The 20,492-nt window shown below is 57.3% G+C and overlaps 13 protein-coding genes across 13 annotated transcripts; 8 read left to right on the top strand and 5 right to left on the bottom strand.

Annotated features, from left to right (window-relative positions):
• Positions 1-119: 119 nt before the first annotated feature.
• On the top strand, positions 120-1,959 carry OSTLU_33779 (predicted protein; the record flags this gene model as incomplete). Its single annotated transcript, XM_001416992.1, has 2 exons — positions 120-414; positions 518-1,959. The coding sequence occupies 2 exons, from the start codon at positions 120-122 to the stop codon at positions 1,957-1,959; spliced, it is 1,737 nt and encodes a 578-aa protein (XP_001417029.1).
• Positions 1,960-2,036: 77 nt separating this feature from the next.
• OSTLU_30759 (predicted protein) lies at positions 2,037-2,576 on the top strand (the record flags this gene model as incomplete). The annotated part of the gene is made up of 1 exon (XM_001416991.1): positions 2,037-2,576. The coding sequence occupies one exon, from the start codon at positions 2,037-2,039 to the stop codon at positions 2,574-2,576; it is 540 nt and encodes a 179-aa protein (XP_001417028.1).
• Positions 2,577-2,700: 124 nt separating this feature from the next.
• Positions 2,701-3,500, bottom strand: CYN19-4 (Peptidyl-prolyl cis-trans isomerase, cyclophilin-type; the record flags this gene model as incomplete). The annotated part of the gene is made up of 3 exons (XM_001416701.1): positions 2,701-3,095; positions 3,251-3,281; positions 3,432-3,500. 3 exons carry the CDS (start codon positions 3,498-3,500, stop codon positions 2,701-2,703), a joined length of 495 nt encoding a protein of 164 aa, XP_001416738.1.
• A 254-nt stretch (positions 3,501-3,754) lies between these two features.
• On the bottom strand, positions 3,755-5,043 carry OSTLU_34060 (MC family transporter: aspartate/glutamate (Ca2+-activated); the record flags this gene model as incomplete). The annotated part of the gene is made up of 3 exons (XM_001416700.1): positions 3,755-4,594; positions 4,711-4,759; positions 4,910-5,043. 3 exons carry the CDS (start codon positions 5,041-5,043, stop codon positions 3,755-3,757), a joined length of 1,023 nt encoding a protein of 340 aa, XP_001416737.1.
• A 153-nt stretch (positions 5,044-5,196) lies between these two features.
• Positions 5,197-6,321, top strand: OSTLU_30756 (predicted protein; the record flags this gene model as incomplete). Its single annotated transcript, XM_001416990.1, has 1 exon — positions 5,197-6,321. One exon carries the CDS (start codon positions 5,197-5,199, stop codon positions 6,319-6,321), a length of 1,125 nt encoding a protein of 374 aa, XP_001417027.1.
• Positions 6,322-6,446: 125 nt separating this feature from the next.
• OSTLU_30755 (predicted protein) lies at positions 6,447-7,940 on the top strand (the record flags this gene model as incomplete). Its single annotated transcript, XM_001416989.1, has 1 exon — positions 6,447-7,940. One exon carries the CDS (start codon positions 6,447-6,449, stop codon positions 7,938-7,940), a length of 1,494 nt encoding a protein of 497 aa, XP_001417026.1.
• Positions 7,941-8,060: 120 nt separating this feature from the next.
• Positions 8,061-9,020, bottom strand: RPL10 (Ribosomal protein L10, component of cytosolic 80S ribosome and 60S large subunit; the record flags this gene model as incomplete). Its single annotated transcript, XM_001416699.1, has 3 exons — positions 8,925-9,020; positions 8,743-8,821; positions 8,061-8,580 (listed from the first exon to the last, which is right to left on the bottom strand). The coding sequence occupies exons 1-3, from the start codon at positions 9,004-9,006 to the stop codon at positions 8,061-8,063; spliced, it is 681 nt and encodes a 226-aa protein (XP_001416736.1). The 5' UTR covers positions 9,007-9,020.
• Positions 9,021-9,297: 277 nt separating this feature from the next.
• OSTLU_34552 (MPT family transporter: outer membrane translocase (import) Tom40) lies at positions 9,298-10,242 on the top strand (the record flags this gene model as incomplete). Its single annotated transcript, XM_001416988.1, has 1 exon — positions 9,298-10,242. One exon carries the CDS (start codon positions 9,298-9,300, stop codon positions 10,240-10,242), a length of 945 nt encoding a protein of 314 aa, XP_001417025.1.
• Positions 10,243-10,372: 130 nt separating this feature from the next.
• Positions 10,373-10,744, top strand: OSTLU_30752 (predicted protein; the record flags this gene model as incomplete). The annotated part of the gene is made up of 1 exon (XM_001416987.1): positions 10,373-10,744. One exon carries the CDS (start codon positions 10,373-10,375, stop codon positions 10,742-10,744), a length of 372 nt encoding a protein of 123 aa, XP_001417024.1.
• Positions 10,745-10,835: 91 nt separating this feature from the next.
• On the bottom strand, positions 10,836-12,719 carry BRD3503 (predicted protein; the record flags this gene model as incomplete). Its single annotated transcript, XM_001416698.1, has 1 exon — positions 10,836-12,719. The coding sequence occupies one exon, from the start codon at positions 12,717-12,719 to the stop codon at positions 10,836-10,838; it is 1,884 nt and encodes a 627-aa protein (XP_001416735.1).
• A 355-nt stretch (positions 12,720-13,074) lies between these two features.
• Positions 13,075-16,185, top strand: OSTLU_92478 (predicted protein; the record flags this gene model as incomplete). Its single annotated transcript, XM_001416986.1, has 1 exon — positions 13,075-16,185. One exon carries the CDS (start codon positions 13,075-13,077, stop codon positions 16,183-16,185), a length of 3,111 nt encoding a protein of 1,036 aa, XP_001417023.1.
• Positions 16,186-16,223: 38 nt separating this feature from the next.
• OSTLU_34480 (predicted protein) lies at positions 16,224-18,638 on the bottom strand (the record flags this gene model as incomplete). The annotated part of the gene is made up of 2 exons (XM_001416697.1): positions 16,224-17,900; positions 17,970-18,638. 2 exons carry the CDS (start codon positions 18,636-18,638, stop codon positions 16,224-16,226), a joined length of 2,346 nt encoding a protein of 781 aa, XP_001416734.1.
• A 318-nt stretch (positions 18,639-18,956) lies between these two features.
• HAG3502 (predicted protein) lies at positions 18,957-20,476 on the top strand. Its single transcript, XM_001416985.1, has one exon. It carries the CDS (start codon positions 18,976-18,978, stop codon positions 20,458-20,460), a length of 1,485 nt encoding a protein of 494 aa, XP_001417022.1. The 5' UTR covers positions 18,957-18,975; the 3' UTR covers positions 20,461-20,476.
• The last annotated feature ends 16 nt before the right edge of the window (positions 20,477-20,492 follow it).

Genomic DNA, 20,492 nt, shown 5'->3' with positions numbered 1-20,492 from the left:
GTACTTTTATTGTAAAACACTCCAGTAGCACATCGCCGATGACTCATCGAATTCGCGTTCGGCTCGGCTGCGCTCGAGCCGCCCGACCGACGTCACTCGTCGGCGCGCAGAGCGCGAATATGCTCGGCGCGCAGGCCTCGCGCGCGCGCGCGCGCGCGCACGTCGCGACCAAACACCGCGCTCGTCCTCGTGCGCGCGCGTCGACGCGCGTCGCGGCGTCAGCGACGTCGTCAGCGCGCGCGAATGCGATATCCAAAGTCGTCGTCATCGGTGCCGGCTGGGGCGGCATCGGCGCCGCGAAATCGCTGTGCGAAGCCGGGGCGGACGTGACGCTCGTCGACGTGCAAGACGACCCCACGGGCGCGACGCCGACGCTGACGAAGAGCGGGAAACCGTTCGAGGCGGGAACACGCGGTGCGTGTAGAATGACGACGAAAAGAACGACGACGCGCGTCGCTCGCGTGCGCGAGAGAGCGCGACGACTGACGATGAAACGAAACTTTGTGCGATGATTCAGGGTTTTGGAAAGATTATCCTAATATCTCCGATCTGTGTCGAGAGATGAACATCGACGAAAAGGATGCGTTCACAGAATTCACGCCGAGTTCGTTTTGGTCGCCGGACGGGTTGGAGGCGACGGCGCCGGTGTTTGGGGATTCGATGGCGCTCCCGAGCCCTCTCGGACAGGTGTTTGCGACTTTCGATAACTTTAAACGACTGCCTCTGAGCGATAGGGTGACGATGGTCGGCTTGCTGTACGCGATGTTGGATTTGAATCGCGATGAGAAGACGTTTGAGGCGTACGATAGGCTCACTGCGCACGAGCTGTTCATTCGCATGGGATTGAGTAAGCGACTGGTGGACGATTTCATTCGCCCGACGTTGCTCGTCGGGTTGTTCAAGCCACCAGAGGAGCTTTCGGCGGCTGTCGTGATGGAATTGTTGTATTACTACGCGTTGGCGCACCAAGACTCGTTCGACGTGCGCTGGATCAAGACGAAGAGTATAGCCGAAGTCATCGTCGGGCCCACGATGGCTCGCCTGCAGAGCGAATACGGATTGAAAGTCATGGGCTCGACGTTTGTCAGCAAAGTTGAAGTGGACGAGGCGACAAAAAAGGCGACGGCGGTGCACTACCTGAAAAAGGACGGCGGGAAAGCAGGCGTGATCAAAGACGTTGATGCGGTGGTCTTCGCGCTCGGCGCAAAGGGCATGAAGAGCGTGGTGTCCAACTCTCCCGTCTTGGCTCGCATGGCGCCAGAGTTTAGCGCCGCAGCGTCGCTCGGCGGCATTGACGTCGTGGCGACGCGAATCTGGTTGGATCAGTACGTGGACGTGCAGCATCCAGCGAATGTATTCAGTAGATTTGAAGCCCTTCGTGGCGCCGGGGGTACTTTCTTCATGTTGGACCAGTTGCAAAAAGACTCGGAAGTTGAATTGTGGGGTGGCGAAGAGCCAAAAGGAAGCGTCATCGCCGCCGATTTCTACAACGGCGGCGCCATCGCGTGCTTGAGCGATGATGATATCGTAAAACTATTAACGGACGAGCTCCTTCCGGCCGCCGTACCGGGATTCAAGGGCGTCAAAGCTGTCGACTTTGAAGTGCGAAGGTACCCGGGAGCGGTTTCCTGGTTCTCTCCAGGCTCGTATTCGAAAAGACCGCCGCTCGAAACGTCCATTTCAAACATCGTATGCGCGGGAGATTGGGTGCGCATGGGCGACAGAGAGCACGGCGCTAAGGGCTTGTGCCAAGAGCGCGCCTACGTCAGCGGTTTAGAGGCTGGAAATTCTCTTTTACGCAGATGCGTCGTCTCCGGCGCGGGCGTTTCCGGCGGCGCCAGCCATCCCGTCATTCCGATTCGCCCCGACGAAGCCCAAGTCGTGCTCGGCCGCGCGCTGAACAAGCAAATTATGGACACCCTGAGCCCGTTCGGCCTGGCGTCGCCGTGGATTCGTTAAATCTCCGTGTAACAAAATCATTTAATCGCGCGCGCCGCGTCGTGCCCTCTGCCTTCACAGCGCGTCTCTCGCGCGCGATGCTCGCGACCGCGACGGGCGTCTCGCGCGGCCACGCGCGCGTCGCCCGTCGCTCGCCGATCGCTCGCGCGCAGTCGCGCTCGCTCGTCGCGCGCGCGCGCGCGAGCGACGAGGGAGAAGCGTCTTTCTCCCTCGTCCCGCGCGATGCGACCGATGGGTTGTCGCGCTACCGCGCCGTCCTCGCGCCGCTCTTCCTCGCCGGCGGTCTTCTGCACCTCCCCGACTGCTTCGGCGCGGGACCGATATCCTCGGCCTGCGGCGTCGCGTCGTTCGACGCCCTCGACGCGCCCGTGCGCGCGCTGACGTTGCTCTGGGCGCTCGGCGGCCCGGCGGCGGCGTTCGGCTTGGCGACGGCGTCCTTCGTAGGCGACGTCGGCGTCGTCGTGATCGCGAGCACGGAAATCGTCCTCGGAATAGACTTTCCGAACGTCATCGCGCCCGCGGAGATACCGGCGCCGATCGTCGCGGCGCAGGTGGTGAATTTGAGTTCGCTCGTCGCGTTGCGCGGGTGGGAGACCGTGGAGAAGCGGAACGGTTGAAGGCGACGCGCGGTGGCGATTGTAGGCTTCGTCATTTTATTGTAAAGTAGTAATAACGATTCATCGCTCGTGGATCAACTCGTCGTATCAAGGCAGGTTTACGTAACGCAGACGCGCGTCGCCCTTAGAGGACGCCGGACTTGGCGATGGTGACCTTCTTGGAGCACGCGCCGGATTGCGAGCCGACGGCTTCGATCGCCTTGACGACGTCCATGCCTTTGCTCACGGCGCCGAAGACGGTGTGCTTACCGTCCAACCAAGCGGTATCAGCCGTGCACAAGAAGAACTGCGAGCCGTTCGTGTTCGGGCCGGCGTTCGCCATGGACAAGATGCCCGGTCCGGTGTGCTTCAAGACAAAGTTTTCGTCTTCAAACTTGTTGCCGTAGATGGACTTGCCGCCCGTGCCGTTGTGGTTCGTGAAGTCGCCGCCTTGGCACATGAACCCCGGGATCACGCGGTGGAAGCTCGAGCCCTCGTAGCCGAAGCCCTTTTCACCCGTGCACAGCGCTCGGAAGTTTTCTATCGCGCGAGAAACCCATCGTCAGTCTCCGTTCGTTCGTTCGTCGCCGTCCCGTCGCCGCCGAGTCAACCGATCGGATTACGCGCCGCGCTCATCCCGATCGATCATCACCCGCGCGCGCGCATCATTCGCGCCGCCGCTCGCGCGCACGCACCCGCGGTCTTCGGCACGACGTCCGCGCGAACCTACGACGACGAAGGCGCGCGATTCGTCAGTCATCGTCGTTCCGGAAGCAATCTAATAATCTCCGCGCGGCGGCGATCGGCGGCGATGCGATCGAACGTCGCGCGCGTCGGGCGCGCGTCGCGTTCGCGCGCGCGCGAGCGAAGACGCACGGTCATCTCGATGCGACCCGCGGGCTGGCCGCCGATCTCGATGTCGAAGTAGCACACGGGGTTGGACATGACGGATGACGAATGGATCGGATCGCGGGGGAATGACGCGACTTTTCGCTTTTCGGCGAGACGCCGAGCGGGACGCGAGCCGAGCGGGGATCGAGGACGCGAGGACGCGAGCGCGATGGCTAGGATGTCGAGAATCTCGAAAATTAAATAGATGCGATGCGCGCCGCGCCGTCGCGCGACGAGGGGCGACGAGGCGAGGGCGAAACGCGTCGAGGCGAACAGAACGGCGGCGACGGCGACCGTCGCGTCGACGCTCAGCCCGCGGAGATTTTGATTTCCGGCTTGAGAATGATCTTGAGTTGATCGTAGACGACGAAGGCGATGGCGATCGAGGGCATGATTTTGATGTAGTTGGCGCTGAGACCGTGGAACAGGGCGGAGACGCCCTCCTCGGCGACGGTACGACGGAAACAGTCGAACATGCCCGTGTACACGGGACCGCCGGCTTGGACGCCGGCTTGGACCCAGCCGGAGACTTGTAAACGACGTCGACAGACGTCGAAAGGATAGGCCACGGTTTGACCGACCGCACCCGCGACACCCCCACAGACTAATCCCGCGAAAACGCTCAAATCAGACGCTGATCGCAACCCTTGCATCTTCACCGTCTGGTCCTTGAGCGTCTCGTAAATGGCAAAGTTTAAGCCCACGTACGGGATTACGCCGATGACGGATGGCGTCCATCCCTTGTAGAACGCCCCGAAACCCTCCTTTTGCGCGATAACCGTAAACGCGTGATAAATACCTCGATAATTTGCCCCCCCACTCTTCGCGGCGTCCGCCGCAGACTTTTGCACCGTCAATCGCCCTCGAATCATATCCAGAGGGTACGTCGCCGACATGGCGACGATGCCCGCCCCGGCGCCCCCCCCCAAGCGCGTCAACACATCCATCTCCGCGTCTTTATCGAACGTTCGCCTCAAATCCAACAACCCGTGGGCCATGTGTTCGTAACAAAAGAACTTCACCGCGCTATTCGGCACGATTCTCACGCAGTTCGCGCCGTTTCCTTTGAACAAACCTTTCACGCCCTCCGTCTTCCACATGTGCGACAGCCCCGAATACACCCCATTATACGCCGAACTCGACGAAACCTACGATTCATCGCGCGCGCGCGCGCACCGTCAGTCCCTCGTCGCGCTCGCGCGTCGCGTCGCGTCGAAAATCCCTCGTCGTCGTCGTCGTCTCGCGTCTCGCGTCTCTCGCGCACCTGTTGCAAAATCTTCAACCGCTCCAACGGCGCCACCGCCGTTCGAGACCTGCGTTCGCGATCGCGCGCGCGTCAGTCGCGCCGTTCACCGTCCTCGCGGACGCCGCGCGCGCGCTCGCGCGCGTCGCGCGCGGCGTCTTCGAGCAAGATGCGTCCCGTCGAGCCGCCGTCGAGCCGCCTCGCGATCGCTCGCACGCACACTCCCCCCGCGACGCCGCCCGCGATCAGGCTCCGCGCGATCGCGGCGAACGTCAAACTCGGCGCGTCGCTCGACCTCGCGCTCGCGCTCGCGCGCGTCGCCGCCGTCGTCGTCGTCGCCGTCGGCGTCGTCATGACGCGCGCGCGTGTGCGGCCGGCGCCAGACGTTCGCGCCCTCGCTCGCGCGACCGCGCGCCGACGCGCCGTCGAGCGACGCGCGAGATGTCGCTCGACGTCTTCGCGCCGTCGAGCGCGTCGCGCGCGTCGCGCGCGGGCGTCGCGCGCGCGATGACGACGAGCGGGACGTCGACGTCGAGGTCGACGCGGCGACGACGCGGCGACGTCGCGGCGCGCGCGAGCAAGGGCAAGCGACGCGAGGGCGACGATCGAGGCGCGAGGGACGCGTCGTCGACGCCGCCGCCGAGGATCACGAAGCGGACGAACGGGATGAGCGTCGCGACGCAAATCAAGCTCGTGGAGCGGTTCAAGTCGCTGAGCGGCGGCGACGGATCGAACGCGAACGCGAGGGCAAACGCGGGGCGAGGGACGAGCGGGACGAGCGCGAAACCGATCGAGGGAGGGAGACGAAAAGGCGCGGATGGAACGCGGGATCGAACGTACGAGGCGGAGCTGGCGCGACGAAGGGCGGAGAAGAAACGCGAGGCGCGACTGCGAAGCGAGCTGGAACGATTTAGCGGCGGCGGGGAGCCGCCGTTGTTGCTCGTGGATGGGTATAACGTGTGCGGATTAGAGGGCGCGGATGGGGTCGAGGAGGCGAATGCGGCGTTTAGACGAGGGGACATGGACGCGGCGCGAGTCGCGCTGACGAAGGAGGTGATGGATTTTAAGAGCTTTAGCGGGTACGCCGTGGCGTTGGTGTGGGACGCCGATCGAAACCGGGATAAAGACGAGGACGAGATCGAGGGTGATCTCGACGTCGATGGATTCATGACGGTGTACAGCGTGAAGAACGACGCGGACTCGTGGATAGAGGCGCGCGTCGCGCAAGAGATTGGAGCCGATAAAAAGTCCAATCGAGTGGTGTACGTGGCGACTTCGGATAACGCGTTGAGCTCGATCGCGAGAGGGACGGGGGCGTACGTCGTCACCGCCAAAGCCTTCGTGGAGGAGCTTCGTAAGGCGAGTCAGGGAGAAAAAGAAATACTCCAAGAGATGGCCATCGCAGCGCGATGGAACAGTTCAAAAAAGATGAGCAACGTCGGTGTGAGAGACGACGACGTCAAGCGCAAGCTCTTGGAAATGTACAAAACGGCGCCAAACATGGAAGCGCCCGCGAACGCCCCAAAGGGCGATTTCAAGCGTCATTCGGAGACGACAAAAATGAAACAAGCCCCTAAAGCACCTAAATGGGCCGAAATGCGCACCGCGCAGCGTCGGCAAAACAAACCTTAGATGTGTAACATTACGTAGCACGCGTTGCGTCTCCGCCCTCTCGCGCCGTCTGCACTTCGCCGCGTCCTACGAGTCGACGCTAGTCCGTCGTCGACGAGCGAGGACGCCGGAGTCACACGCTCTAAATGCGCGTCACCGCCGCGCGCGCGTCGCCGTTCACCGCGCATGCGCGTCAACGGCAGTCGCCGAAAAGCAGCCGCCGGGCGCAAAGCATTCGCGCGAATGCCGTCATTCCGAGTGCGCCTACGACGGCGCCGAACGCGAAAAAGAACGACCGATACACTCCACTGCCCAACGTACCGGAAGATCGCGTGTATTGGGTCGACGACGTCGACGGGCTGAAGCGCGCGACGGAGGTCGTGCTCGCGCTCGCGGCGGCCGGGACGGATGAAAACGAGACGTCGACGAGCGTGCGAACGCCCCCGTGTTTGGGACTGGACGCGGAGTGGCGACCTGGGGATAATACTCCCGTGGCACTGTTGCAAATCGCGACGCGAGAGGAGGTGTTTTTGATTGATTTACTGGCTACAGCGCCGCGGAGCGCGGGCGAGTCGTTAAATGTGGCGACGGATGAGCTCTTAAAAGCCGTGCTTTGGAGCGAGGGCGTGTACAAACTTGGGTTTAGTTTTGCGTACGATGTCAAACGTATGAAGGCGTCTTACTCTCATCTGAGTGTTTGGGAAGAGAAGAGTCGAAATCTTGTCGACGTGAAACAATTGGCGTATGCGGCGATGCCGAATAAAACGCCTTTGCGTTGTGGATTGGCTGTGCTGACGCGACAGGTTATAGGGTGTTTATTGGATAAAAAAGAACAGTGCAGTGACTGGGGGAAACGACCGCTCACGGAAAGCCAGATGGCGTACGCTGCGGCGGATGGGTACAGCTTGTGTTTGATTTTTGACAAGTGCCTAACTATGATAGAGGACGAGGCGGAGATCCCGCGCGTACTACGCACGGTCGTCGAGCTAGGTGAACCTCTTCGAGGACTTCCGAGAAAGGTGAAAAAAGTGCGCGCGTTGGCTCAGAAGCAGGCGAAGAAGGCGGCTAAGAGGGGTGGGCAAGGTAAGCCGTGTCAGTTCGCGCGCGAGACCCCAATCGAAAAAGCCACCGCAGACGTCGTGAATTCGTTAGAAAGTGTGGGAAAGACGCTTGTGAGCGGTCGAAAAGGCGCCGTCGATTTGCTCTCTGGCGATACTCCCATTCGCACGAAGAACGACGGGCGCAACGTAGACACTTGGGCGAACGCGATTTCCCTATTCGTCTCTGTAGGCAAACCGCAGACAAGAGGCCCTACGTCTTTCTGGGAACGCGACGGCGAGCTGTACATGACATGGGACGGAAAAGCGGCAGGCGCTCACGATAGTGACATTGCTCGCGTTGGGCGATCGAAGTCCGCAGAACTCACGCCTGAATCCGCGGGCGAAGCGACGGACAATGCGTTGCTCTTCGTGCGCCGTCCGCCGGGACAGTTCATGTTCTGTGGCCGGCTCGAGTGCGTGGGAGCACCGAAATCGAACGATTCTGCGGTTTCCGTTCGATTAGTTGACGGTGAACGCGTGCGTTCGAGCGACACGTACTATCAGCTCATCGGTTGTCGACTCGCGGCGGGCGAGCCGTGAGTAAATCTAACGCATTAGCGCGGTTGTATTTGTAAGTGGAGACGCATTTTTTTACGAAAACTCGATAAGTTCACGATCACAAACTTCTAAAAAGCTCAAACTTCTAAAAGTTTGATCCACTTAAAGGGCAACCTTGTACCTGCGAGCCGCGTTGAGGAAGAGTTGGCTCGCCGGCTTGGCCGCGAGCGGACCGTGGTGTTGGACGATCTTCGCGTTGACACCATCCGGCTCAATGCGGCCTTGATCCTTCCACTTCATGTAGTCATCGCGGGAGTACTTCGTGAAACCCCACTGCTTAGACTTGACAATCTTTTGGCGGCCCGGGAACTTGTGCTTGGCACGACGGAACGCCTCGACAGCCTTGTCCGCGTGCACATCCTTGGTTCGAATCGACAACATGATTTGACCAATGGACACTCGCGCGGCGACACCTTGCGGCTTACCGTACGCACCACGCATACCCGTTTGCAAGCGATCCGCACCCGCGCACGACAACATCTTGTTGATGCGCAACACGTGGAACGGGTGCAAGCGCACGCGAAGGTGGAAACCTTCCTTCCCAGCCTTGGTCACCATGTACTTGTTCGCCGCGATACGTCCCGCCTCCATCGCCTCAGAGCCGATTTGCTCCTTTTCGAAACTGCGCGTCGATGTAAAAATAACGTCTCGTCAGTCCTCATCCTCCGTCACCCATCGCACGCGTCGCGCGCGTCCCCCCACGCGCATCACCGTCCCTGCGCTCCGCGCACGGTTTAGGTCTCTCGCGCCCATCATCACGCGCGCGTCATCGCTCGATACGTACCTCACGAGGTGCACGCACGCCGGGAACGCGTCGCACGAATACTTCTTCATCCCCGCATCGTAAATGCGAATCTTAGGATCTGCGCATCATCGCACGCGTCGCGCGTTCGTCGTCAGTCGCGCGTTCGTTTTAGGGTTATTCGATCGCTCGTTCCGCGCGCGTCGTCGCGTCACCGCACGCACCCGGCACGCCCCGGCAGTAACGAGACTTCGGGTACGGTTTGTTCTTAATCACGCGATAGCATTTCGCCGGTCGTCGCGCCATGGCTCTGGGTTCACGCGCGCGTCGAAGAGACGGATCGCGCGACCGGGCGCGACTGCACGACGTCTCACGTCGATCGAAGCATCACACGGACCATCATTCGAATCGCGATCGCGTCGACCCTCGTCTCGAGGTTCGTCGTCGACGATCGAACGACGGCGCGAGCTTCGGCGCGCGCGCGCGCGACCGACGCGTCCGCGCGGACGATCGCGTCGATCGATCGCGGCGGCAGTACGCGGCGCGATCATGGGGCTGACGACGTCGCGCATGGAATCCGCGGCGGTGATGCCGCCGATGACGAACGCCGACGACGCCGCCGACGACGCCGCGGCGGAAGCGGCGGCGAACGCGGCGAAAACCGGCGATGGACCGCGCACGGGACGCGTCGACTACGGCGATTTGCCCTGCCCGGTGAAGTACGAGGAGATGCAAAGAGAGGTGATGATGTCGCTGAAGGCGGATCTGTTCGAGGGCGCGAGGTTTGATTATAACAAACAGCTGAATCAGAAGTTCTTCTTGAGCCACGGGTTCTTTCTCGGGAACGTGGAGGTGCCGGCGCAAGGGCAGATTGTCAAGCTGCCGACGTCGACGTACGAGTTTGGGGCAAACGTGGTCGATCAGGATTACATGCTCGTGGGGAGAATTCTGACGGATGGTAGAGTGAGTGGTAGGGTGAAGTATGACTTGAGCGATTGGTTGTCGCTTAAGTTGCAATCGACCAAGGAGCCGGGGTTTTCGCAAGTGATGTTTGACGCCGACTTCAAGGGTTTGGATTACCAGGCGCAGTTGAAGTACGGGAGCGGAAAGTTTTACGGGGTGAACTACTTGCAGAGCGTCACGCCGACGCTGTCCTTGGGTGGGGAAGGTTTCTATTTGGGTACTCAGGGCAAGTCCGGGGTCGGGTTCGCGGCGAGATACGCGGATGACAAAACCGTCGCCACCGGGCAAATCGCCACGACTGGGCTGTTGTCGCTCACGTATTGCACCAAAGTTAGCGAGAAGGCGATGCTGGCGAGCGATTTCTTGTGGAACTGGAACCAACGTAGCGCACAAGCGAGCGTGGGATACGATTACATCTTGCGCCAGTGCAGAATTCGCGGCCGCATTGACAACCACGGCGTCGTCTCCACCTACCTCGAGGAGCGCCTCAACGTCGGGTTGAACCTCATCCTCTCCGCCGAGGTCGATCACTTCAACAAAAACCACAAGTTCGGATTCGGGATGACCGTGGGAGAATAGTTTTTCGCACCAGTGTTCATCAGTGCGTTTTAGGCGACGACGTGTAAAGATCAGTATTTTGAAAGCCCACCCATACACGGTTGAACTCTCTCGACCGTTGCGCCACAATCGCGCGACGCGTCCGGTCGCCATGTCTCCCGCCCTCGCGAGCGCCGCGAAAACGATCAACGTGGACGATGTCGACGACTGGATCGTCGTCAAGGACGATCGCTCTATCGAGAAAGGCTGGGGATTCTCGCTCTTCGGTAAAGAAAACGAAGCGACGTTTGAATCCGCGAAAAGAAAACGCGTCGATAAAATGCTCATAAAGCACGGCTACGCAAAGACGAGGTCGGATGTGGATGACATGATCAAAGACGGACGTGTGTGTGTGGGCGGTGCGCCAGTTGAGCGCGAATCGCGCGTTTTATTGTCGGCGTTGACCGTTGATGGTAAGGCCTTCGTCCCGGTCAAGCGACGCGCGGGGACGCTCGATGACGACGACGATGACGACAACGAATGACGCGTTCGGGGAATGGAACGAAGAGTGTATAATATATTTCTTCAAATCGTGCTGTAATAATACAATGTTCTGTGCAATCATGTTCATGTTCCTATTCATGTTCTCTGTTTGACGATTCAGGGTAGAGATCGACGTTGAATTTCTTCAACGTCTTGGCGATGGTGCTTCCGAGACATGACACCGCGAACTCCATGGTGCCATCTGCGGGCACGAATCCACGAGGAAGAGAGTCTAATGGATTCTCATTCGACGGCACCGGATCACCACGGAGGGCTTCGCCGGCGCGCAGCATCGCTCGCATTCCGTCGAGGCCCGACTGGACGCGTTTACTGTGATTCTGGTCGTCTGGATTTTCCTTCAACAGCGTTTCCAGGCTTGCAGCTGAACTCACGTTCGGCATCAGTTGACTAGCGCTCGCTGGTTTCGGGAAATACTGCTGCGACGTGGAAGACGGCAGTTGGCTGTGACCAGTGTGCGTGGGCGCCTTGGGAGTAGGCGCGTGTTTCGCCGGCTCGACCATTTTTGGATCAGGTCGCGCCAAGCACAGCTTCCACCTTTCGTTCAAAAACTTATCCCTCGCATCTTCGGGTACTCCCGAAAGAAATGCGCGCACTGAAGCCGAGTACATGTCCAGTGTGGCGCTACTTTTGCTCGAGACAAAGATGTTTCCCGACTGTCGCAGTCGACTGATAAATTGCCCTGGACGCATAAAGATCTCTGGTAGACGCTTAAGCCTTCTCGACTGCGGCGGAATCTTAAACGTTTGACGCTTTGTCGCCGCCGCCATGGTCTTTGGTCGTATCTGTTGAGGTGGATTTACGAAGACGGTGTCACCGGTGGCGATGTCATCCTCCTGCATGTCAAACGTGTCTGCAATGTCCGCTTGCATACCCATCATAGGGAAGGAATCGTCGTCCAAAAAAGTGTCTAAACCAATCCCAAAATCATCTTCGTCTACTAAACTAAAATCATTGACCCCGACGGATTCGTCGTTCGGGAAGTCTGGTAAACCGCCTGCGCCGCTTGAAAACATGTCGACATCTGTCGCCAACAAAGCGCCCGACGAGTTCGCCGATTTTGACAGCTTGGCGGTCAGTGGCGCGCGATTGAGCGTTGCCTTGATCGTTTTTGGCTTTTGAGGCTTGATGAATCCCGCGTTGGGCGACAACCCACGCAATTTATTCAGCATTCGCCTCGCTCGCTCCAACATCATAGTCGCTTGTTGGTGAATCTCTGTAGACGGCGGATTATACGCTAATGCGTTGCGATACATCGTCTCGACGTCGACGCAAAACGGATACATGCTCAAGTAATCGTTATTCTTCACGTGCGCTCGTAGCGTGGCGAAATCCATCGGCCGAGAGATGATTGAAAAGTACCCCGGAGCAATATCCTCCGTCACGGGATACGCAAAGATGTGAAATTTATCCAATTTCTGCAGCTTATTCAACGCATCCTCCAGCTTCCTCTTCGTCACAGCACCCTCGTTTTTCACCTTCGGCGGCTCGAGCGTCAGATTCTGCCCTCCTACTCGCGGTTCCTCTGGCCCCGCGACCCCGTCCTCGTCCGGAGAGCTCGTCGAAGGCGCCGCCTCCGTCCCACCCTCCCTGAACCCAACGTGATCGAAAATAGCCGCCCTCGGCGCCGTTCCTCTCGACAAACCACTCGGCGCGCCGCTCGGCGCCGCGCGCTCGATCACGCGTTCGCTCCCGTCGCGTTCGTCGCCGCCGTCCGCTCCGCCCCGCGTCCCCGCGACCTCGCCGTTCGGCAGCATCCGACTCAACCGCGCCGCCTTCATCTTCAGCTCCCGCATCCGCCGATCATCCTCGCTCGTCTCATCGTCCTCTCGCCGTCGCTTCCCTCGGCGCGCGTCCTCGCCGTCGTCGCGTCGCGCGGTCGCCGCCGCGCTGAGCTTGAGCTTGAACGTCAACTTCGGCAGCTTCCTCGGCGCCTCGCCCGCGCCATCGCTCGCCATCGCGCGCGCGAACGCCGCGCGCGTCGCGCGCGTCGCGCGCGCGAACGGTCTCGCGACGACCGCCGCGTCGCGGACGAGCGCGGGCGTGTGCGGTCGGGACCGCGCCATCGTGCGCGGGACATCATCGCTGCATTACGCGACGACGCGCGCTTTGCGCGGTGTTCGACGCGCGAAAAGCTCGCCGAGGACGCGCGCGAGCGTTAAGCGCGCGCGCGAGGGCGCGCGATCGAGCGGGAGCGCGGCGCTGCGTCGATCGTCAGTCGTTGGGCTGATTGAGAATTCAATTTGATTTTTGGAATCGGTCGTTGAGGACGCGCGCGAGCGACGCAGGACGGACCGACGCGCGCGGAAGATCATGGCGCGTCGTTCTGAAGACCCGGCGTGGGTACCACCGCCGCGAATCGTCATGGTGAAGGCTTTCCCGGAGGAGGACGTCGTGCTCGTGAAGCCCGAGCTCTTCGCGGAGTGCTCGCGAAGACGCTACCTCGCCCTGAGCGATGGTGTAAAGTCCCGCTTCGCCCAAGCGCACGCGAGCTCGCGAACGAAGTATCGTAAGCTCTGGCGGCGGTTGTTGGTTCACATGCAAACGTCGCTGGCGATGGCGAAGGCGCTGACAAAGTTGGAGTTGTTGCGAACGAATACGGCGCGCGGACACAGATTGGACGTAGCTGGATTGGCTCTCATTGCGATGTACGATAATTACACGAAGAAGATTGATCAGATGTTGAGCAAGCAGATGCAGGAGTCGCTACAAAAGGCGATGGATTCGAAAATGGAGAAAGATAAAGTGATTGCACAATCGCTGCTCGAACTCGAAACGAACGATGAGAAGAGTGGCGAAGATTTCAATCCGATGGCTATCATGCGAGCTTTGCGTAAGCATAGCGCGCAGAAACCAACAAAAAAACAGTTTCAAGGCTCTGAAGAAGAGATTGGCGTTGAGCACACGCGTTTGTTGTTCCTCGTGTCGGTGTACACGGCGGACGCGAACAGAGATGCGTTTCCAGGCTTGGCCGAAGACAGCGAGCTTTGGGTACGAAAGACCCAGCTCTTGGTTTTGATTTATGAATGTATTCGTGCTGGTGCGCTGAATTACGATTACGCACCTTTGGCCGAGACCATGGGATCTAAGCGCGTTTGGTTGAATATTTCTCAAGAAGGCGTCGACGACCTCGACGATATGTGTCAAGTTGGATTCTTATCGAGCATGAAGATGAGTTCGACGAAGTATAGCACCTCTACGGCTTACCGATTGACAAAAGAGGGATATTTACACCTCAAAACGCACCTCCGTCGTCGTGATAGAGCCGCCATCGAAGAAGTCGTGTACTCCGATAAATTGCAGCCTTCACCAAGAAACCTGTTTGTCGCAAAATGGGACGCCAAAGCGGATACTTTTTATCTCCAAAGCGCTTCAGGTCACACGAAATCAAGCGATGTCACCGATATCGAAGAGGTTTCGTACGTTTCATCTCCGTTCGTTCCGAAGTCGATGCGAAAGTGGGGGCGTGAGTGCACTAGTAACAAACACAAGACCGCCGCACTCGTCAAAGCAACGGGCACCATCAGAGACGAGCTGGATGAGCAGTTGTCATTCGATAGATTGCGATTGATGGTTGGTGAATGGATTCCTATGGGCGCGAATCAGGTGTTGAGTCTGAATGACAAGCTAGGTTCGACGGACCGCGTTGCTGGCGGCTACTTTACGAGCGAAATGGACAAAGATCCCAACAACCCATGCTTCCAAGGCAAAGTCGATGGTTTGACGCGGGTCAACGTGCTAGATTTCGAAGAAACGTCGTACGTGAACTTCGAAGCCGAGGTACAGTACGAAGAAGAACCTGGAATTGTGCAAATTGAAAACTTCGGCATCCACGTGAGTGAAGAAGGCTTCATGCTTTACGGCTTGACGCTCGACGGTATGATGAAAGTGACCGATGGCAACAACTTTTCGCTCGATCACCTCGCACGTTTGCTTCGTGATATCGGCACGGATTCAAGCGAAGTCATTGGTAATTTACTCACCGACCATCAGCGACACTTGCTGGATTTAGTGCACATGGGCGATGCGATGAATCGCGAAAAGTTCAACGTGTTCTTCACGAGTAGAATCAACAAGAGAGGTCAAGAAGAGATGCCCATGGCGCATGAGCTGCTTGATATGGAAGACATGGAAAATGAGATTCGGCAGATCATCGGTGAAGTAGAGTGTGGTTTTCAACTATCGCGAGATGATGAATTGATCATCATCGGCTCAACCGGTATGATTCTCTGCTCAAAGAATACCGAAAAATTTGAACCCTTGGTATTACAATACATGTCCATGATGTCACGAAATATGTTCATTCAGGCGCTCTATAGGCAAACATTTGTCACCGTGGACACGCTCGGAGAAATCGATCATCTCATACGCAATCATGACGCCGATCCAAACAATATCTTCAAAATTCGCGAACTCATGTCAAATGTATCGGCAGATATCATTCTCATGCGGGAAATTCATAGCTATCTCCTTGAATCTCTCACTGAGACGGCACCAATGGCAATAAACGATCAAGTATTGAAGCGCTTGTCTAAAATACTGCAGCTCGATGATACAAACTTTCGCCTTGAGCGACGCATTCGAGATATTCGCAAAAGCTTAGACGGCGCGAGCGGTGAGTTGCAAGCGTTGAAAAGTGCCGCCGATGTCATTCAAGAAAACAAAGAGTTCAAGGTGAACGAGGCGGTGTCAAACAACACGCAGAACCTTGAAGAAGTTTTCCGCGCAAATGAGCGCGCATCGACGTCCCTTGAGATCATGCAAGTAGTGTTGGCTGGATCTCTCGCTTTTGCAATTCTTGATCGATTGCACGGTTTGTATCTCGGCGTTGCGGCTGACATCGACTGGTCGGTCAAGGCTTTCGATTGGTACGTACAGACTCCAATGGTCATGTTCATCTTAAATATGCTCTGGTGGTTCGCATTGGGTGCGTCATTCAATCGATTGATCAAGTATGCCGGATCAAAATCAGCGGGAATCTTGTCCATTCGGTACACGATGAACTGTCGATTTAATCAGAAAGCCATGACTGCGTTCTTGCATGTGGCGAACCCAGAAATGGAGGATGGTGAAGCTGATGCGAGGACAAATCTGAAAAAATTCACTTGGGACGAGACAGATGAGATCCGATGGAAAGGATGCCCTCCAAAGATTGAAATGATCGTCGACATGAAGAATGGTTTCTTGCTCAGCGTTTTCATTCAAATCGCCACCAGGCGAAGTAAATGTACGCAGTCTGACGCAAAGAGACATTTTTTTGCTCGACTCCGAGAATTAGGTCTCATTTCTGGTCCCGTGCCTGGGTTAGAGACGGCAAAGGATGCCGAATACGTCTACCGTAAGCCATTTCTCTCACGTGGAGCGAAATTCAAACTATGGTTGAAGAAGACACGTGAGAATGTTCACTACTTCTTCACGTTCTAGTACTACTAGTCTAAGCGTTGTAATTATAATCTATAAAGCTATGCTAATTTCTTCTTGCCGCGCAACATCGCGTCTCGCTCGCGCAAGATTGAATTCTTCGGCTTCACCGCTCTCGGCGCCCCAGACGCTCGTTGAAAGCTAGCCTTCTTCTTTGCGCCGCCGCGTTGCGCATCAAATTCGAGATATGCACCATCGGCGCCAGACAGCGCAGTTATTGAGCCCGCTGTCCTACGCGCGGCACCCACTGGTTTATGAGCTTGTCTAATCGCATCTTCATCCTCTGGAAGCACTTCCTCACCCGCTTCAGCCTCGCCGGCGCTCAAAACTTTCGCGAGAAGGTCGAGTTGCTTCTCCTGTGTCGAGTACATGAGCTGCGGTTTATCTTGAGGACCGATCAAATCAGTCACCACCTTGAAGGCATAACCTTGCTGAATCAAGAACTGCTGTCTCTTTGTACTGTAGTACATTTCGGCCGTGTCGGTCGATACCAAAGAATAGAAGAATGCATTATGTTCGTCTGCGTTTGTCTTCTTCCCACTCAGTTGCGCCGCCTTTGGACGTAGAATTCGACCTAAACGCTGAGCTTCTTGGCGACGACTGCCTGCGTGTGAAGAAATTTGAATAATGACATTTGCCTCGGGGATATCAATGGAGTTATCACCAACTTTGGAAAGGAAAATGGTGTTGATTTCGTTGCTATACTTGAAGGCGTGCAATACTCGCGTGCGTTCGGCGTGTGATGTATCGCCGTAAATCAGCGGCCTGCGCAACGCGGTTGCGTACTCTCTCAACGCAAAGATGTTATCACTGAACACAATGACTTTGTCCTTGCGCTGCTGCTCGTGGAATTGCATCAAAAACTGACAAGCCATGAACTTATTCGGATTCATGCAGTACAAGACTTGCTTTTTGTTATTGAAGTTTGGATCGCAGTACTTGCGGAAGAACTCGGCCGTCATCGGGCACCAAACCTCGACGCATTGCACGTTCGCGATATGTCCATCGCGTTGTAAATCTAACCAGTTTGCTTCATAAAGTTTAGGTCCAATCAAAAAGTTCAGATGATCCACCTTGTCGTCTTCACGCACAAGCGTTGCAGTGAGTCCGAGTTTACAGTGCGCCTTTGTGATCCCAATGACCTTGCGGAACATCGCCGCTGGTACTACGTGCACTTCATCTAGTAACATGCATCCCCACTCTCGCGATCGAATCGCCTCGAGGATCCGTTCGCTACCCTCGCTGCGCTTACCGCCGGCGCTCACCATGTTATATGTTGTAACGCATACGCATGCTTCGTCGGGTGGCGGGAAATCGTCCTTGTTTTGCGACGTGAAGCGCACGATGTGAGCATCGGTCAAGTTAGTCCAGAGCTTGAACTGCGCCGCCCATTGATCAACACTCACACTTGATGTGCATAAACACAAACATGATTTACGTATTCGAGCAGCCGCCGCGATGCCAGTCAAACTCTTGCCGGCACCGCACGGGAGCACGATGATCCCGCTTCTGGCTCGTCCATTACCAAACATCTTCGACAACGACTTTTCCTGATAAGGACGAATGCGAGTCATTGGTTTAAGCTCGATACCTAAGTCCGGATTCCGCGTGTCGTTCCTAAAATCATACTCCTCAAGAGTCGGGTATCCGAGGTTACCCGGAAGGCATCGCTGCTTGACGTGTTCGACTTGCCTCGCCTCAATCTCAAAACTATGCATCTGTCGATCAGGATCGTATTCTGGGAGGAATTCCTGCTGGTACTTCACATCCATTCCATCAGCCGGAACATCCACGCCTTCCATGGCGTCGCCTTGCTCCGCTTCGGTGATGTCGACTAATTTTTGCGCCCCTTTTTCCTTGAGCGCGTGCGACACGTGAAACGACGCGTTCGCCGAACCCGCCACTCGCGCGGCGCGAATGACGTCATCTTGTAGCAATTCTTTCAAAATCTTGGGATCATTCGACTCCAAGTAAAATTTGTTCCTCTGCAAAACCAGCTTAACCTTGCCGTAATTTTCTGTGCACTCGTGCACAAAGTCGTGAATCTCGTCGCTCAGTCTCGTCTTGCTCAATCTATCCAACACCGACAAAATCGTCGACGTTTCAAGTCCTACCGACACCGCCGCGTACAAAGAATGCGGCGTCAACACGTATTCGTGCATATTCGCCGGTCGACACACCGGTTCTGCGACGGAGATTAAAAAGTCATACGCCGCCTTGTACACGGGTGAAAACGATTCTAAAAAAATTCTCCCGTCGTCGCAAACCCACAGCGGCCGATTCGCGTGATCGGGCTTCAGTTCCAACTCACTGAAATCATTCTCTCCGAATCCATCCCCTCCTTTCCACAGCGCGTCCTCGAGCTCGCTATCGCTCTCGCTCGGTCCGTCGTCGTTCAATTCAGCGTCTTCGCTCAGAAAGCTCACCTTGGGGGCGTGTTCGTGCCGTCTCTTCATCTTCACGCTCAGCTTCAGCCTCGGTCGCGCCTCTGCCGCGTCCACGACTTCATCCTTGACGTCTTCGATCGCACCACCGTCGTCCTCGCGCGTCACCGGCTCCGCGCCGTCGACGATCGAAGACGATTTCTTCAGGGTAAACTTCAAGCTCGGCGTCGTCTTGGCCGTCGTCGTCGCCGCATCCGCGCCCGTCTTCTCTCGCTTCGCCGCCCTATCCTCGCCCGAGTCGTCGACGCTTCGTCCGCGTCGTCGAGCACCGCTCATGACGCGCGCGCGCGTCGACGTCTGTCGCGACGCGGCGAATCGCCTCAGACGTCGACGCGACGCATCGACGACGATGGACGACGATCAGGCGGCAAAGCGCGCGAAACTCGCGGCGAGGTTCGGCGATGAAAACGCCGATCTCGGTTTCGCGATGCCGGCGACGGTAAGCGCGAGCGCGCAGGGGCTGTCGACGCAGACGACGACGATCGATTTGAATTCGAAATCCAACAGCTGCGGCGCGAAAATCGCGAAGAAACCGATCGATGCGCCGGTGTCGTACGTGTGCGAGGCCGTGGATGCGTTGAAGTTTCATCCCTGGACGCCTGGAAGCGCGTTGGAGACGACGAGGGACGATGGTGATGCGTTCGACGCGGAGTTTACGCATCAGGTGTTTCGCGAAGATGAGAGCGTGTTCGGATACGCGGGGTTGGCGTTGGACGTGTACGTGTGCAGGACATCGTTGCGAGCGCTGTTGAAGATGAGATACGAAAAGAAAATATCGAGCGCGATGAATCCGGCGGATCCCGTGGTGGAGCAAATGCGAGAGTGGTTTGATTCAGATGGATTGTGCGAGCTGTACGAGGATGAGGAGAGATTTAAACGCGAGGCGGGTATGGCAGAACCATGCGCTGGTGGCACGCTGGTGGCAGAGAGTGAGAGCGATGGGGTGGTGACAAAAATCACTGCGTACGAGTTGGCGACGAATGAGGAGGCGAGAAAGTGGCACGCCGCGATGGAGGCGTACGCGGTGTTTTTCATCGACGCGGCGAGCAAGATTGATAACTCAGACTCGCGTTGGACTCTGCTCGTGGCGACGAGGCATCACGCCGATGGACGCTGGGAAACCGCTGGATTTACGACGGTATATCGGTTCTACGCCTATCCTGATTCCGAGCGAGCGCGATTGAGCCAGATTTTGGTGCTCCCTCCGTACCAGCGACAAGGCCTCGGTGGGAAGATGTTGGAAGCCGTTCGCAAGCTCGCGATTGATCGATCGATGCGAGATTTGACGATTGAAGACCCCACAGATCAGTTGCAACGATTACGAGACGTGCATGACGTCAAGGCTTGCTTGAAACTACCGGAGATGATGGCCAAGGTTCAAAGTGCGGCGATGGACGCCGCGCGAGCGCAGACCGACGACGCTCGACGCAACGCATTGGCCTGCACGCAGCACGTTTTCGAAATGGCTGCCGCGAAGCTGAAAATTTGCAAGCCTCAAATGCGTCGTATCTGGGAAGCTTTGCTCTTCATCTTCGCCAAGCGTTCAAATGCCCCGGAGAATAGCCCCGTGGCGGATGCGTTCAAGGAACTCATCATTCGTCGGCTCAAGGCGATGTATACGTCGAATTCCGACAAAGATATAGGCACCAAGCGCATCATCCCGATCGGTGATAACGATTTCGTCATGACCAAAGCGCGAGGTTCCGCCGGTGAGGCGCCGCAGATGGAAAATCCCGCAGATGGTGAGGCTGACATCACCGAAGTTTTAGGCGAACTCTTTCAAGAGTGCGCGCAAAATTTGAGTTTCATCTTTGCGCAGTGCAAAGACGCGTGATCCCGCGCAACGCTTGAACTTGTACCACCCAT

Source organism: Ostreococcus lucimarinus, chromosome 3 (assembly GCF_000092065.1).
Source record: "Ostreococcus lucimarinus CCE9901 chromosome 3, complete sequence".
NCBI lineage: Eukaryota > Viridiplantae > Chlorophyta > Mamiellophyceae > Mamiellales > Bathycoccaceae > Ostreococcus > Ostreococcus sp. 'lucimarinus'.
This window is presented reverse-complemented; position numbering and strand designations above follow the sequence as displayed.